Here is an 18,849-nt window from a genome sequence, read left to right on the forward strand (position 1 = left end):
GGCAGGGTCAGAGTCCCCCTCTTTATTTTGGGGTTGGACAGAACTCTACAATGTCCGTGATCTCCAGGGCCATGTCCTTTTGTAGTTTTCATTTGGCTTCCCTCCAGACAGTTGGTCTCCCTTCTTGGCAGGGGTTTTCATGCAGTACTCCAGAGCGAGATGGCTTTCCTTGCCACATTTGAAGAAAGCAATTGAACGCAGTTGAGCTGCCATGGGTTTGGTTGCCACTCCTTTCTTTTCCAGTGGAGATCGCTTCCAAACCCTGCCTGACCGGTACTTGCTGCGATTCTGGTTGATCTACACTTCTTCAGCCAGGATGTACCAGTCATGTAGGCAGGCTGGGGCTCTAGAACATGGGCAAGGAAGAATCCCAATTGCTGGGGATCCCCGTCAAATTTCATCCCAAGAGGACCAATTTTGGCTCAGGATGTGGGGTTCTTTTGCTGGCTGCTTGTGGGACATTCATCCCAAGGGGGGCAGCTTGCTGCAGAGCAGCTGGGGTGGTTACTGCTGTCTCGGTACAGCCACTCTCCCCCACTGCGGTTTCAATAGCTACAGACTTGCTGTTATCACATGTAGCTTCTTCAAGTTGTTCCTTACTTCTCCCTCTGCGCTGCCCAGATTTTACTTTCAGGTCCTGAAAAGCTTCCACCATGAAGTGTATTGCTTGTTTCAGGATCTGGTCAGTTGGGTTCTGCTCTCCCTCGGTCTCCTTGTTGTCGTAGAGCAGTTCCATTTTGCACCTCCAGCCCTGCTTTTGGCTACCCCAGGTGAAAGTTATCTGTTAAGTCCTTCTGTCTCAGTCTTCCCTTTTTCCCACACTGACCATCTCGGCTTCGTAGATTCCTCCATGGCAGCTGTCTCCTCCATCCATCTCTTCAGGGTGTCTTGGTGGTGGACTCTTCCCACCATTCAGTCTTGTCCTGCTCACTGCCATGGAGAGACATAGTGTGCACAGTGCCCACGGTAGGATGCCTCTCCAGGTTGATCACTTTGCAGATCTTGCCTAATATAAGGTCCTGCCTCAGCTAGCACTCCCAAGGAAGCAGAACTCCTGAAACTGGCATTGTTTCAAAAGGAACTTTTATTGAGAGATAGGGATAGCAGTATAGCAAGGGAAGGTCTGAATAATTTCCATGCAAAATGGTACATTAAAACTCTCCTTTCAAACCCCTCTCCAGTACCCAACTGTCCAGTTCCATTTTAGCCAATCCACAGGTGCAAAGTTGTTATGAGAATCAGTGATAAACTGCAGTTGACAGGCAGTTCATTTTCTTCCTGGTCTCTTCCCAGCAATGTAGAGATAAGACAGATGGCCCCAGGCACATTCCTCCTCTCATTCACATCCAGAGAGATGCATCAAAGGTGAAAAGAACAAAACAAAGGAAATACATCCCAGAGCCCACAGAGCTTCTCCTTCCCCAAAGAGTGAATCCCCCCTCCTAACAGAATGGCAGTACCCGAAAAATAAAATGAAATGAACAAATAGGTTGAGGGTATGACACTTATGCAAATTTCCTTTTAAGTCAATCTCCCAAAATATTAGGCAAATAAGGCACAAATTCAAGATCAATAAATGTACTATTTTTAAAACTCTTATAGAAAAACAGCTACACTTGGCTTAGAGACCCCCCCCCCAAATCCCCAAAACACTTGCTTTACACTATAAAACAAAGCAAAAATAAATTTAAGATTATTCACAATGAAGGATTACATGTGAAAGAGTATTACATAATTGTCTATATAACCTTAAGCAGGTTGCTAGAAAGGAGACTGCATTTAGTTCTTTTATCAATAAAGGTGAATGTGAAAAGTAGCCTGAAAAATGACCACACATTTACTTGAACAATGGTAATAGACTGTCTGGAATGACTGTTTACCTTGTAGGATATTTCAAAATTTTCACCACCCCAGATTTGTAGACCTGGATCATAGAGACCTAACTCAAAAAAGAAATCACGTTCAATGGCAAATAATCCACCAGCCATTGCAGGCGATCTAGAAGATAAACAAAAAGGGTTTGTATGCAGCATGGCATAAATGGTTATTTTATTAAAGAAACAAGGAATAATTTAGATATGCAGAAATTATAAAGCATTGATTCTGAAGTCACAATAAAATAATTAGAATTTAGGAATACTGAAACAGATTAAATGTTTAATTCTTTCAAGAATTTTAAACAATAACATATGGGGGAAATGCTAGAATGGAACAGTTCCTTTTCAAAGCTTAAAAGGAAAAAAGTATTAGTTTGCTTTATTTTTTACATAAGGAGGCGTTATTCACAATGCCAATAGTTGTATCAATTCAAAATAGATTATAAACATGTAAAGGTTAAAAAAAGACCAAGTGACTGGAATGCTTAGCTACTGAAGTTTTTGCTATAAACTATTGAAAATAGTGGGATTTGAGAATGGGCAAAAACATTTTTCTGCTAGAGAACCAAAATGTTTAATTAATTAATCAAAGCTTCATAATTTCAATAAAATATTTCAAACTTAATAAATCACAAAGTAAAAAAAACACATCCATTTTTTAAAACTGCGGAAATGATAAAAAAAAAATTCTTTAGCTAAAAGAAAAGTATCTTTCAGAATAAGCCTGGTTGCATTATTAGTGAAGAATAATTGAATTAAATCAGAACTATAGGCCTATTAATATGGGGACAGGAAAAAGGGACATTCCTTATTCCTTTCCAGGTAGGTATATTTTCTTTTTGAACATTCATTTTATTAGTGAAAACAAATTAAAGAGAATTGTAAAAATCAACAAAATCAAAATATTTACACCTAATGTATCATGCATTTTGTTGTCATCAGTGTTAATAATTTATCGGGTCAATTTTTCTCCTGACACCGAGCTTGAGAGAGCTCTGGCCAAGGTGTTCTCCTGCCACAGAGCTGTTCCGCAGGAGTAACTTTGTCAAAACTCTTGGCCTTGGAAGTTTTGTCTACTTTCTTTTGGGGGTAGCCCCAACACTGAATAGAAAAACTGGGCAATAGCTGCAAGCATTTACAATTTATATTTCCCTTTCAGCATAGCATAACATTATATTTTTTATAGCATAACTACTAAGTTATTGAAACTAATCTCAGTGTCATTCAAACCTGTTAAAATATACAACACAAAATAAAATAATATATAAGGCAATTCAGTACACTGGAAACAGGCCCAAGATGTCAGAAGGGCAGTAAGTTTACACTGATATCAACATGCTCTGTTATTTCCCATTTTGATCATTACTTTTCTAGTGAACAAGAATAACCATGCATTGAAATAGCAGACATTAATAATCTGAAGGATGTGCAAATTGCAACATCCATTCTAAGCAATTTGTAAAGCAGCAATTATTTATTATATAGTTTGCTTAGAAAATAGAGTAAATAAGCATGCTATTGACAAGCTGCAAAAGTTAATTTAGTTATATAAGAAATGCTTGATCACAGGTTAGTGAAAAATAAGATAGGGCTTATTTTAAAGCATTATTTTTAAGAATAAATTGATCATGCAAGTATTTAATAGGTCAGTACATTAAGAAAAAGAAAAACATTTAAGCCATTTAGTGATTACCGATACGGCTCAGTTTTTGTCTTTCTCATTGCCTTCTCACGTTTGGTCAGGGGAACCCTCTTCCAGAGCATGCTCCAATCCCATGCTCCTCTAGCAAACCCATCTTCGTCACCACCCCCTTGGGGTACAATATTATAAGTGTTGCCATCTATGACATCTATAAGCGGCACAGTACATGAGGTTCTGCAGGATTTTGGATGATGATGGTGAGGATGAAGGAAGGCATATGGTACATTTAAACGAACCATGGTTCATGGAAAAGAGGGGGAAAAAATGAAAGGATTTAGGTAAGCATGAATTAATAAAGATCACTATAACAAAACAGTGTTTTTTACCGATATGGCTCAGTTTTATATTTTCTTTTTGCCTTTTCCTTGTGGCTTAATGGAATACGTTTCCATAGCAAGCTCCAGTCCCAGGCCCCTCTGGCAAAGCCATCTTCATCCCCGCCTTGCTGTGGTTCAATGGAATAGTCATTTCCATCTATGTAATCTATTAGAGGCACAGTGCATGTAGTTCTGAAATATTTATGGAAGGGGAAGAGACAAGGTTAAGCTGTCTAATCTGATAGATTACACGCTATCTTTAATGCCTTATCCAAATATAGTTTGAATAACTACAGTACACAGATACAGTACTTTTCCTGTAAAAGAAAAATGAGGAACAGAGATTATGAATTAACAGAATGAATTCAAATTAATGTTAAGAATACGTTTATTTTTTCCTGCACAGATTCTTGAAAATTAATTGTAAAAGGGAATGATGTAAATTGCATGTTCTGCATTTGGACAATGTGGCATTCTGCTGTTAAATGCATTTGTCTTGTTTGGTTTCATGAGGCAGAGGGACTGTCAAGTGGTTTTGCCAGGTTTTTAAAATATGTCATCAATTTTGTAAAAAAAATGTAAAGCTTGCAAATATATTATTTTAATAGATACATTTTTAAACATGTCATAGATTTTTTTTAAACTTTAGGTCTGATTTAAAGCTAGCAAATATACTATTTTAACAGGTACATTTATGAATACTGGAACACTTTGAAACCAAAACTAGTGCTCTGCTGTAATTACCCAAACTCATTATTGAAAAGAAAGGAGGGAAACAATTTAAAGCAATATCTTTTATTTCTGACTATTCATATGCAATTCTGCTTTGCACACTGAGGACTACTTTCTCAGATTTTTATTCATTTTAATGTAGCCTTCATTTGTGTAAATATGGATATTAACTTGCCAACTGTTTGCATTACAAGTGAAATCAATTATGCAATTAATGTCTTTAGGTAGTAACAGAACTTCAAACTATTTACAGTGCTAAGTATACTTCAGATAAAAACTGTTAATTTAAGTATTTTTCCTAGTTTTGTAGAGAAAACAGTTTTATCAGCCAACCTGCAAACTCCTATTTGAGCAGCTGATAAAATGTGTTAGAAAATTACCTATTAAAAATGATTATCTGTCTTGAATACTACAACATTACAATGTTTAAAGGATTCCTGAGGGATATAAATAAGCAAATTATTACCTGTCTTTAGATATAGGAGCTATTAGTGACGCATACCAGTTTACTGCCACCTCACAGTGGGCATCAAGGTAAATTAAAACCTTTAAAAAACAAAGAGGAAAGGAGATTTCAATTTAGTTTTTATTTTCTTATAAAAATACATGTTGTTTATTTTTTAAAATGTAATTTTGCAATTAAAGAACCGTGGTTACAATAATAATGTGGTTTAGGATCTATTAAAAGTAAAATTGAGATTATATGGAAAGAAGGATTTTATTTAGCAAACAGTATTCTACCTTTCCAAGTTTAGCCTTCTGGGCTCCAATGCTTCTAGCTTGAATTAAACCTTCTCTCCTTTCATTTCGAAAAATCTTTACAAGGCCATTCCACTGCTTAATATAATCCTCTAGTCTTTCTTTTAAGTGTTCTATCAAATAATAAAAAGAGGTATCCATGTATGTTATAAATATTTAAGGTTGAGCTGACAATACAAACTAAATCTATATTAAGAACAGACATATATTTGATTAAATATGTACATTCTCCAAAAATCAAGGATGTCAGATTCAATGTGTAATTTAGGTATATTTACTGATAAGTGCACACTTATTTAAGATTTCTTGATTATTCTCCAAAGTTATCGATGTCAAATTCATTATATAAATTTGGTATAGCTGCAAGCTCACTTAAGAATTATTTCTTGATTATTTCACAAGCATAAAACAAAACAGAAAGGTAACATTGTAACATTCAACAATTAACCTGTATTATATAACGGACACAGATAATCTTTATATTTTAAACTCTTTTGCCAACAGAAAGGCAAAAGAAATATTAACCAATTTTCCAGCCATGTCCCAAATGAATATATGCCATTCTAAAACAATGATTTTAGGAGATTTCATTTTTAAATTAGGCTTCTTACCAGTGTAAAATAGACTCAATTGACAGAAGAAGAGTGATAATATACTACAGCTGCTCTGACATACATCACTCCTCTCAAATCATCAAGACTTTAACTCACAAAATAAAAAGCTTCATTTATTAGCAATCAAGATGTGATGAAACGATATATGTATTAGTACCTACAATTCATTAGTACACCTGAGCCTGAAAACAAAAGATTCTAAGTTCTTTAAAATATCTTTAATACATAGAGACATGTAAAAAATTAAGAAGACACCATTAACATTTTTACTTCTTTCATCATATAGATATTTGATCCTTATTTCAATTATATTGATAAAGGGATATAACAAATGTAACGCACCATTTACACAATGTGTATGTGTCACTTAAATATTTGCATGTGGAAAAAGTAAGTACACCTTGCATGAGGAAAAGTATACTTTACAAAGTAAAGATATTCATCACTACCTCAAATTACCTAAAATTAGAATCAAGTGCACCAGATGAGGTATAAATGTTTAGAACAGTGTTAGAGAGGATTTGCAGGAACCTAAAACATCAGACATTTGGTTTCATTTGTTCTTTGTCACTGACATTTCTCTAATATCTTCAGAAAGATTATAGATGACTATGAGTCTAGGACAGGGCTTTTCAACCTTTTCACAGATTGTACCACTTTTACGACATGACAATATTTGAGTACTACCAGTGCTTAGCAAGGTATCAAAAACTTGATGACAAAAAAGGGGGGGAGATTTTGGGTTTTACTGATTAGATTCACTTGTTGTTATAGAAATGGCTAGTTTATAATATTATGGAAAAGTAAAAAGTTGAGGTTCAATGTTAATGCTTCCTTCCTACTACAACAGAGGAACTCTGTTCTTTTTCCCTTCTCCCCCTCACTTCCCCCCCCCCCCGTTTTCCTTCCCACTGTGTCCTATTTGCTTTTGTATTTTATTCTATAATCTAATAAACTATTACAAACTGTAGGAAAAAAAGTAAAAAAAGTACCAGTTTTAATTTCTTCCTTTGTTCCTTTGCTGAATCACTTTCCCTTTGCACTGACAAATGCATGATGAATTTATCCATGTTTATTAATATGCACCACTACCAGCTAGTTCAGGGGTCTTCAAACTTGGCACTTTTAAAACTTGTAGACTTCAACTCCCACAATTCCTCAGCCCTCATGGCTGGTTGAGGAATTCTGGGAGTTGAAGTCCACAGGTCTTAAAGTTTCTTTAAGTTTATAGACTCTTGAGCTAGCTGGTTGGCCCTTCTGAGCTCTTCCACAGTGTAGTAAGAATGCACACCCCACCAATCCCTTCCCTGTACCCTTAAAGACAAAGGAATCAAGTGCAAAGCAAGAAAATATAATAAACACAAACTCCGTTTTTTCCCTCTTTAAGCTGCCCCAGGCGTGTCATGTGTCACAATGCTGCAATTCGAGACTGAAAGGCTCCGGTAATTGTGAAAAGCTTTAGCTTTAAATTAAGCCAGTTTACCTTCAAAGAAAACTTTCTAAAAGCCACAGACTCAGTTAAAGGGGGTAAAACTAATTACATGTGTTTAAAAGGATTAAACCTTTCCTGTTGTCTTTTTCCCCTTCCCCCACCCAAACCATCTTCTTTTATAGCCTCTCCTCTCTCCCCCACTTTTTCTTCAGTTCACCCTCAGCTCCGAGCTCCTTCTGGAAACGCCAATCAGCTGGAGCCCTGCTGGCTTCTGGAGCTTCTGCCGAGCTCCGACAGTGCTGCAGCTGCAGCTGCCTCTCCCTCAGGCTTGGCTGCTTAGGCTCATTCTCCTCATCTGCTACACTTGGCTAGCAGTCATGTACCACCTGCCACATGGCAAAGTACCACAGGTGGTATGCATACCACCAGTTGAAAAGCCCTGGTCTAGGAAAGGATTTTAAAAGATTACCAAACAACTGGACAGCAATTGGTGAAAAACAAAGACAACACTCCACTATAAGAAATTGATACAACTGTAAAACAGGGGTGATTTAAAAAGAATTGGACCTCAACTAGAACTTTATTCCTTTTGAGAGAAAAAAACCTTGTGGACTAAAAGCTTTTGAATATCTACTCTTTACTTTCTATCCTTATTTGAAAACCTAGCTCTGTTCTTCTAAAACAGAAGAAACAATTGAAATGAATTTTCTAAGCACTTGGGGGACACCTTGTGGCTAAACCTGAAATTGCAATCTGTGAGAGAGAGAGACTTGGCTGACATTTTAGACAAGATAAGACTAACCTTGAACACCAGATGTGAGAGTACACCATGGAAGAAATACAAAAACAAATCTATGCTATGATGAAAATAACCTGCTAAACTTATCAGTTCCTTTCTTCAGCCAGTGACAAAATAAGAGCTTTTGGAAAAAAACTAGAAAGCATCTTGGATAAGCAAACTCAAATTGTGACTACAACTAATAATTTAGCGGGACAGAACATAACAGAAGAAATTGAACAATCAAATATTCTGACAGAAGATTTAACTACTCAACAAGCAGATAAAACTTTGAGAAAAACCTGACAAAATGGATGGAGGAAAAAATCTGTTACATAAAACAGAAGGAATTTGAAGATCAAAATGAGAAACAGATGGAAGAAAAAACAGATGGTCCAGGACAACAACGCCAAGAGGAGAAAAAAATGAGAAGATTTGGTACCTCTATCAGACCCCTCAACCCTTCAAAAATGGAGATTGGAGCGTCACTTCAATATGATACAACAACACAAGAACTCTTTGATGACCCTGAAGCAAAGAAACGGAAAATGATATGGCAAAGGAAAAAAGCTAGAATAAGATTGAAGAAGAATGGACATATTTAAGAGGCCTGAAACAGAAAATATCTAAATAGACAGGATTGTATTTGGATTATGAATTGTTTTGATGTGAAGATAAAAATATTGGCTAATTAAAAAACTTAGATGTGTGAATATCAACAGTTAAATTGAAATATTGAGCCGTTTAAATGAAATTGACTAAGATGTTTATATGTTAAGAGTGATGTAATGTAACTAGTATATTTGGATGTAGTGATAAAAATAAAAATTATAAGTCTAAGCATGAGAAAGCAAATACAAAGGAAAAGGGAAAGGATGTATTAAATGTTGAAATGGGAGAAATTTTGGTTATTGAATTTACAGTATGTGGAAATTATAATGAAAACAAGAATATTATATTGAATTATTAACCTGTTGATATGGAAATTAGATAGATAAGATCTTTATCTAGATTATTAGGTATTGGAGAGAACTGTGATAAAGGGAAGTGGGGTCACTTAGAAATATGAAAATGAGAAACTTCAAACATTTAACTTTAATATTAATGTAAAATCAAAGCTGGTAAATTTATGTGATTGATGCTTTAAAGATGGAATGTTAAAATAAATAAAATATATAAAAGTACTGACAAATGTAAGAAAACCAAAAATAACTGACAGATAAAATAAGAAGTATGTTAATTTAGATAAGAGACAATATGTATTAAAGGAAAAAAGAGAGGAAATACTGGCTACAACAAATTGGAGATTTGTAATAACATGTATTTGTATGAAATGGAACTATTGTAACCCAGACACCACGTTGCTTTTCAAAGATACAATTGTAATACTGGAAAATCAATTTAAAAAATTATATAAAAAAAGGAAATGTTATGCCTTGGAGCTGCTTTGCTGCATCATAGCCTGGGCATTCACACCACAGAATCAACTATAAATTCTTCATTGTACCAGAGGATACTTGAACATAATGTCAGACTATCTGTCAGAAGATTATTTTTAAATTCAAAGATAAAAGTGACATACAGTAAAACTCTGAAAGCTGACCACCTAAGGGACTGAACAAAAGTGGTTAACATATGAACCAACTGTACTGATATGTACACGTGCCTAATTTTATTGTACATTTTTTATTAGAGAATGTCATTTAGAAACACATACTGTATAGCGAAAACACATGAAAATCATTCATACAATACTGTATCATACAAAATCAATACATTTATGTACTGTTTTTTCTTGGTTTGATCATTCTTTCTGGAAAAAAAAAAGTCAATTTTAGTCTGTTTATTATTCTTTTTATGAAGGTAAGCAGAGAAAGCACTCTCAATACTGGCTTTACTGCTCAGTATACCTAAGGCATTTTTCCATGGCAAATAACTTTAACTGCATTATCAAATGACTGACATCCTCTTTTGGAATATTTACCATTTCTCTGTCCTCCTCACTTAATTCACTTAAGTTATGGTTAGGGTTAGGATTTTTCTTCTCTAGATGGACCATAGGTTTGCATTTAAGCAATGACCCATTGCAGAAGCTGGGCTCAATAGTGCCTTTTGAATGTTTTGATTATGCCTTGATTGAGAGGTTGAATTTTTGATGTAGTATTGGGAGGTAAAAAATTCAGTTTCACTTTTGTAAGATGATTCACAATTGTCCACTACAAGAATGGACTGTTTCTTCTTCTTCATTTCTCAGTGAATACCTGCTACCCATTCCTCAAATAGGGCACCAGTCACCCATGCAGATTTGTTAGATTTCCAGGTGATGGGAAGGTCTTTGTGCTTCAAGTTCTTGAATAAGCATGGCTTTGCTGATTTACCAATCACCAAAGGTTTTAGCTTCTCTCTGGTTAAGCTAGCATACAGCAGAACTATGAAATAGTCTTTAGAAAGTTTTCCACTCTTACATTTGTCACCCCTTATAACAAGGCTACTGCCAGGCATCACTTTGAAAAAGAGTTAACACTTGTCAGTGTTAAAGATGTCATCTTTACTGCTGAATCAAAGTAAAAAATATTGTATTCTTTTTGAAAGGAATTCATTTCACTTTTCTGGCCATTGTGCAGACTGGACTCAACTGGTCAAGTTATACAAATTAATACCAGGTGGTCAAGATACAACGGAGGTGGTCCATATAGAGAGGTTGGCTTTCTATTGTGTACATATAGTGTATGTCCAGTCTTCAAAAACAACTTAGGGAGTGGTAAATGTAGGGAGGTGGTCAACTATGGAGGTTTTACTGTAATTGAATAAAGACACTATGAAAACTGACTTTGCAAAAAATATTCAAAATAATGATCAGATAAGCTATTTCTATGGAAAAGTAAGTATATTCTTGGTTCTAATATTTGGTATTCTCCTTCCTCAGATACTAAGAAAAATAGGTATTTCTTGTAACTGTCTACCAGTCTCTGACATTGAAGCTTTGGTTAGCAATGAATATGGCTGTGTGGACAGTTATGTGTATCTCTTCCATGGGCTGCATTGATTGCCAGTTTGCTTCCAAGTGCTAGGTTATTTGCATTTGCATTTAATCAATTACATGTATCCAACCCATCAGCAGAAGAGCTATGCTCTGGATTCTGTGCAAACGATTTCCATCTGGTAGGACCCAGGAAGTTTCAGCTATCATTTCCCTGTGATGAGGTTCGCCTTCCAGAAAGCCTTGAAAACCTGGTTCTTCCATCACCCTTAGAACCCCTGCTGTGTTTGCAAAATGCTTGAATCAGGCTAAATTATGATTGTCCTCCAGCTATCCTGGGATCCATTTATGTTTTATTCCTTTATGTTTTTATTTTTGTTGTTCTTTATTTCTGATGTTTTATATATGGTAATATGATTTGGTATTTTGCTTTTAAGCCCCCAGAATCACTTCTTATGAGACGGGCAGCAATATAAACTTGCTAAATAAGATAATCAAAAATGCCAGCAAGGAGTGTGATGTGGATGCTATTGTACATCTTGGCACTAACGATCTGTCCCAAAAAGATGTACTCTCTGCACAGAATGATTTCCAAAACTTGGGGCAGGAACTTAGCAGGATAGGCTGCAGGCTTACTTTTTCAGAGGTTTTACCAGTGCATAAGGAGCAAAATGAAAAAGGTAACAGAATTCAATATGTGGCTAAAGGAGTGGTGTAAAGGGGAAGGCCTTGGTTATATTAGTCATGATGTGTCCAGTTGGTCCAATGAAAAAGTACACAAAAGAGATGGTTTGCATCCATCAAAGAAAGGGACTGAGTTACTTGGCAATAAATTCACATATTTTTGAGAAATATTTAAATTGAACAGTGAGTTGATACAGAACATTCCTGTTCCCGGCAATCTAGGGTTATGTACAGATGTGTGTGTGGACAAGAATATCAACCTTGCTGTCAAGAAAAATCAAGCTTTTAATAGCGAGTTCCACACAAAGTGCACTAATCAAACAGGCGGTAAGAAAATAGGAGAACTCAGGCACCACAAAGGTTATGTAGAAAGTAAACACAGGGTTAATCATAAGGGACTCAAATGTCTATACACCAACACACAGAGCATGAGCAACAAACAGGGTGAATTAGAAATTCAGGTAAATGAGGGCAGATATGCTATTGTTGCCACTACGGATATTTGGTGGGATGAAACCACAAATGGAACACACAGCTAGAGGGATTTAAATTATTTAAAAGGAACAGACCAAATAAAAGAGGAAGTGGAGTTGCTCTTTATATAAGAAATAACTACATCTCTACAGAAATAGAGCAGAACAATGATGAAAACTGTTTTGAATGCATTTGGGTCAATATAAAAGGGGGGAAATGACATTGCCATGGGTGTATACTACAAGCCACCAAACCAAACAGAGGTAATAGATGAACTTTTTGCTAGTCAGTTAACTAAGATATGTAGGAAGCACATCAAAATAGTAACAGGGGACTTTAATTACCCTGACATCAACTGGGAGACAAACTCTGCACCAAATGGAAGCTCAGATTACCTGACAAACCTAGCAGACAACTTTGTCTCCCAAAAAGTAAAGGGAACTAGGGGATCAGCCATATTGGACTTAATTCTCACTATCAGAGATGAAATGATAGGTGTTGAAACCACAGAGACCTTGGGGGGGAATAACCATGCATTATGCAAGCACAAGCAATAGAACACAGTCAAACTAGAGTCTTGGACTTTAAGTGAGCTAATTTTAACAAACTTAGACCTTGGGAAGGATTCCATGGATGAGAATTCTCAAAGAGAAACAACTCAAGAAGTTTGAGAAATTTTGAAAAGTGAGATCGTAAAAGCCATCTAGTTCAATATCAACGAAGAAGAAAAATAATAGCTCTCAAAAGCAACCAGCATGGTTGCATAAAGAACTCTCTGATAATTTGAAAGACAAAAAGGAAACATAACTAAGGCAGAATATCAGCAAATAGGCCGAGCCAGCAAAGATGAAGTTAGGAAAGCTAAGGCTCAAAATGAACTTGCAACAAGACTTGTAATAAAAGTCAAAAACTAACAAAAAAGCTTCTTTCAACATTTAAAAAAAGAAAAAAGTAAAGAAAATGATTGGTCTATTAGTGGGAGAAAGTAGCAAGAAGGTGACAAGCAACAGGAAGAAAGCAGAACTGCTCATCTCTTTTTTTGCATCCGTATTTACACAAAGGGAAAAAACAGTGCAACCTATCAAAAACAGTACCGTAAAAAACAGATTAGAAAAACAAGTTAAGATAGGCAAGAAAATGGTAAGTGAGCACCTGTCTACCCTAGATGACTTCAAGTCACCAGGACCAGATGGACTACACCCCATGGTTCTCAAGGAACTGGCAGATGTGATCTGAGAACCACTGAGCTATATCTTTCAAAGATCCTGGAGCACCAGGGAACTACTAGAGGACTGGAAATGAGTTGGTGTAATTCCCATCTTCAAAAAAGGGAAAAAAATGGATCCAGGAAACTACAGACCTATCAGCCTGATCTCAATACCTGGGAAGATCTTTGAAAAAAAATCAAGCAATGAATCAACGGACACCTAGAGGCAAACATAATCATTACCAAACAGATCATGCCAGACAAATCTTATTGCATTCTTTGACCAGGTGACAAAATTAGTGGACCAGAGGAATGTTGTGATATAATTTACTTGGACTTCAGTAAGGCATTTGATAAAGTAGACCACAACCTACTACTTGATAAGACAGAAAAATGTGGGTTAGACAGCATAACCACCAGATGGATTCGTAGCTGGCTGACCAGCCATACTCAGTGTGTACTCCTCAATGGAACTGCATCTACATGGAAGGAAGTGTGTAGTGGCATGCCCCAGGGCTCTGTTCTGGGCCCAGTGCTCTTCAACATCTTCATCAACGATTTGGATGAGGGAACAGATGGGGAACTCATCAAATTTGCAGACGACACCAAGCTGGCAGGAATAGCCAACACTAGGGTTTCCTACGTGAGCAGGGGGTTGGACTAGATCAGGGCTTTTCAACCAGTGGTACGGGTACTACCTGTGGTACATTGGCACCTAGCAGGTGGTACGCGACCATCCTAGAAAAGTGGTAGCGGGGGAGGGGAATGAGCTGAACCAGTGGCAGCATCGCACAAGCCTGAGCGACAGACGGCTGGAGCTGCAGGGCTGTCAGGGCTCAGTGGAAGCGCCAGGATCAGTGCCAGGCTACAGCTGGAGCTCGGTGCTGATCCTGGTTCTTCTGACCCCAGAAGAAGCTCCAATCAGCTGGAATGTTGCAGCATCTCCATGGTCTTGTGATTTACATTCAGATGCTTAGCCACTGATTCATATTTATGACTTTCACAGTGTCCCAGGTATCTTGCTCGGCAGGACACTTTTTTCAGTGCCATTGTAACTTCGAACAGTCACCAAGCGAACTGTTGTAAGTCGAGGACTACCTGTACTTCACTTTTTTCCTTTTTTTTTTGGTCATCAAGTTTTTGACACCTTGCTAGGCGACTGGTGGTATTTGGATGTTGCCATATCCTAAAAGTGGTACAATGGGTGAAAAGGTTGAAAAGCCCTGGACTAGATGACCTCCAAGCCTTCCAACTTTATTATATATATATACACACACTATATATATATATATATATATATATATATATATATATATATATATATATATATATATATATATATATATATATATATATATATATATATATATATATATATATATATATATATATATATATGTGTGTGTGTGTGTGTGTGTGTGTGTGTGTGTGTAAATTACTAACAAAGAATTAAGGGAGACTAAGATGCATTTCTGACTCTTTAGTCTTCATCAGTCAGTCATACCCTTCTGAGATTCGAACCTGGGCTGATTGTATATTAGGCAGTATTTTTACCTCTTGAGCCACAGGATCTCTCTCGCTCTCTGTTAGCTTTCTGCAAGGGGAGATATGAGTCAAATGTTAACTATTTAGATTACCTTGCTAGGCCCCAAACATGGGGCAAATCTTTATTTCCTGTTTTCAGCCTTATCCCAAAGGCCATCAAACAGGCTGTAGTCACACCGGACAGTTCATATATTTGTGTAAATTACTAACAAAGAATTAAGGGAGACTAAGATGCATTTCTGACTCTTTAGTCTTCATCAGTCAGTCATACCCTTCTGAGATTCGAACCTGGCTGATTGCATATTAGGCAGTATTTTTACCTCTTGAGCCACAGGATCTCTCTCGCTCTCTGTTAGCTTTCTGCAAGGGGAGATATGAGTCGAATCTCAGAAGGGTATGACTGACTGATGAAGACTAAAGAGTCAGAAATGCATCTTAGTCTCCCTTAATTCTTTGTTAGTAATTTACACAAATATATGAACTGTCCGGTGTGACTACAGCCTGTTTGATGGCCTTTGAGATAAGGCTGAAAACAGGAAATAAAGATTTGCCCCATGTTTGGGGCCTAGCAAGGTAATCTAAATAGTTAACATTTGACTCATATATATATATATATATATATATATATATATATATATATATATACACACACACACTGTATATTCAGTGTGTGTGTGTGTGTATAAATACACACACACAAAACAAGAAAAACAAAACTTCACATGGGATGTAAAGATTGCATGACTATGTCTCTTTGATATACAAAATATGAGATAATCAAAAATACAGGAAAATATTTGAACTGATTACTATTTTTACTGGAATGCTATGTTTAAAAAACAGCTAATCCCCTAGGTATGAAAGTTTATTTAGCGAATTTTTACAAAAACAAATTAATTCAGAAAGGGTACTTACATTACAAATTCAAAACTGAGAGCAAAAAGAGGCCTGTGTAGCCATGTGACTTGAATTCAGTCCCTGCTGCAGCTGTGGCCATTTTGAACTCTGTGACTTGCCTGGGCAACAAAACAATTTAAAATATTTATAGAAGCAGTTCTAGTCTTGAACCCCAAGCAGCAGCAGATTTTCCACCAACACCAACAAAAAGACTCGGTGACTGCTCTTGTTTGGCTGTGTGACCAGGGACCAAAGGCAGGGCTTTGTTTTTTGTCTCTGGTCACATGGCCAAACAAGAACCAAGCCAGCACTGAGTTTTTTTGTTGGTGTGGGTGGAGAATCTGCTATTGCTTGGGTTTCAGGAGTAGAACTGTTTCTGTAAGTATTTTAAATTCTTCTTTTTATGTACTTACTTACTATTGTGTTTCTAACTATAGTACTTGTAGAAATGCTAGCCAGCCTCCTCACAAAGTATTCTATAATGTTGTGTTTTCCTACTTTTATTTTGGAGATTAGCATATATTACTGCCTCCAGAAGTTGTGGGGGCCCATTACTGAAAGCTTTTAATAAGAGACTGGATAGGCATTTATCAGAAATACAGTAGTCTCATGGGAAAGCCGTGGGTTAGACTAGATCAGAGGTCTCCAACCTTTCTCAGTTGGCGGACTGGAGGAAAAGGGAGGGGGGAGCATTTCATGCATGTGCGTGTGCACACACAAATGGAGCCACGAGCACACATGACACAAATGAGGCAATGCTAGCGCCTGCATGACTTGCTAGTACTGCCCCATTTTTGCCATGTGGCACCCTGATTGCAGTGGCAGCGGCTCCAGAACAAGTGGGGGTGAGTGCATGCACACACGTGTGCACTGTCCTGCCTGTTCCGTCGCCTGCTAGCCAGCAGGCCACAGCCCGGTAGTGGGCCGCAGCCCTCAGGTTGGGGACCCCTGGACTACATGATCTCAAGGTCCCATCCATATGTGTTACTGTTGCAAGCCATCTCCCTCTGAGTGCCTGGCTGGAGACTTAAGCTAATTAGTGGCAACTGCAAAAATCTTTGCAAAAGGCGATGCAGCCTGCTTGCAGGCATTTAGTTCTTGAGTGGAAGCAAACAACTGATGGGCGGCCGGCAGCAGTGGGAAGGCCTCTCAGTTCAAGCAGAGATCAATTAACAAAGCAGAGGAAATAATAAATCATATCTTCATTCATTTAACGATCCATTTGATTTAATCAATGGAATTTGATTTTAAAAAATTGTAAAATTGAATCTGATTCATTTGATGAATTTTTTGACTTATGAACCTTAACTCCATTAGGTTCATACTTCAAGTACTACCTGTACTATATTAAAATGATCATTCACAATTCTGCATAGACTCCTTACAAGGAATTATGAATTATGATTTTGAAGGAGATAAGCATATCTTCCCAAATGCAATAGGCAGTATTTCATCAAAAGGCAATGACTAAAATATGTATGGTATTATTTAAATTGCTAGAGCCATATTCACTTTAGTTATCTACTTGGTTTAACTGTAATAATCTTCCCAAATTCTTCATACTATAGCTTTAACAAATCTAATGAAATATGTCTGTACATACAGCTATCTACAGGTAGTTCTCAATTTACAATCATTTAGTGAATGTTTGAAGTTACAATAGCACTGAAAAAAGTCACTTATGACGGTTTTTTATACGTATGATCATTACAGCATCCCCATTTTCACATGATCAAAATTTGCATACTTGGCAACTGATTCATATTTATGATGGTTACAGTGTGCTGGGGTCATGTGATCACCATCAATGGGAAACATGGATTCACTTAACAACTGCATTACTAACTTAAGAACTACAGTGATTCACATAACAACTCTGACAAGACAGGTCATAAAATGGGCAAAACTCACAACAACTGTTTCACTTAGCAACATAAATTTTGGGTTCAACTGTGGTTGTAAGTCAAGGACTACTTGTATTAACTCTTCCTGAAAAGTTTATTAACTTTGATTTAGGCTATCCACTGAATCCACTATTACTAATCCATTAACCATGCTCCTTATCCAATTCAAGGTCTTCAATTCAATTCAGTCACACAATACAACTCAAAACTGAAAATAATACCTAGTTATCTCATTATTTATCAAATTACACCCTTATGTAAAAGTTCACAATAGTAGCAACATATAATGCAGTGCTAAATGAATTGAGTAAAGATATATTTATAAAGACCTAGTATTTAACTTATTTCATCTAAATGATATTTATGGGCAATACAAAGTACATAAATTTATAGTTACAGTGACAAGCATTCTATGATGTCTACAGATTAAGAGCCCAATACTTCTCAAGTTGCTTTCTAAATAGGAACAGAAAGAGCTGGATATCATCTCAGTATTTCTGCTACCTCAAGTTTGCTAGATCCAACCTTGGTTTCATACTGATGTTAAATGCATTTACCTTTATTACTAAAATCATCAATTAAAACAATTTCAGCCAGATATTTTCTTGGAGTTCTCTTAATGACACTATGAACTGTCCGCATGAGTGTAGACCACCCTTCATTATGGAAGACAATGATAACGCTGGAGGTGAGAAGGTTTACATCATAGTGCCAGTATTTGCACCTGCAAAAGACAATTTTGTTATTTTTTTTATGAATACTTACATATTTTTTATGAATACCAAGGTTTCCAATATTAATTTCAATAAAACTAGTTTCAATGAAGAATATATGAATAGAAATACAAATTCAGACATTTTTTTTAGCATCCATCAGTTGGAAAGTCTTATTCATGTCTATGCATATGATCTATTAAATAGATCAAAGCTCCATTCCCCCCCCCCTTC

General features: G+C 36.5%; 1 protein-coding gene across 3 annotated transcripts in view; it reads right to left on the reverse strand.

The window, feature by feature from the left end:
* GALNT7 (polypeptide N-acetylgalactosaminyltransferase 7) overlaps window positions 1-18,849 on the reverse strand; it is a 96,524-nt gene that overhangs the window by 19,134 nt on the left and 58,541 nt on the right. For 2 of the 3 annotated variants that reach the window (XM_081332318.1, XM_081332316.1), the window contains exons 3-7: window positions 18,460-18,626; window positions 5,370-5,500; window positions 5,095-5,174; window positions 3,571-3,753; window positions 1,881-1,998 (exon numbers count right to left, since the gene is read on the reverse strand). In XM_081332318.1, coding sequence (XP_081188444.1) covers window positions 1,881-1,998; window positions 3,571-3,753; window positions 5,095-5,174; window positions 5,370-5,500; window positions 18,460-18,626 — 679 coding nt within the window. Of the gene's footprint in view, window positions 1-1,880; window positions 1,999-3,570; window positions 3,754-3,905; window positions 4,089-5,094; window positions 5,175-5,369; window positions 5,501-18,459; window positions 18,627-18,849 lie in introns of all 3 variants that reach the window. The other variant, XM_081332317.1, reaches the window with a different exon arrangement.

This window comes from Vipera berus, assembly GCF_964194415.1.
Source record: "Vipera berus genome assembly, chromosome: 7".
In the NCBI taxonomy this organism is placed as follows: domain Eukaryota; kingdom Metazoa; phylum Chordata; class Lepidosauria; order Squamata; family Viperidae; genus Vipera; species Vipera berus.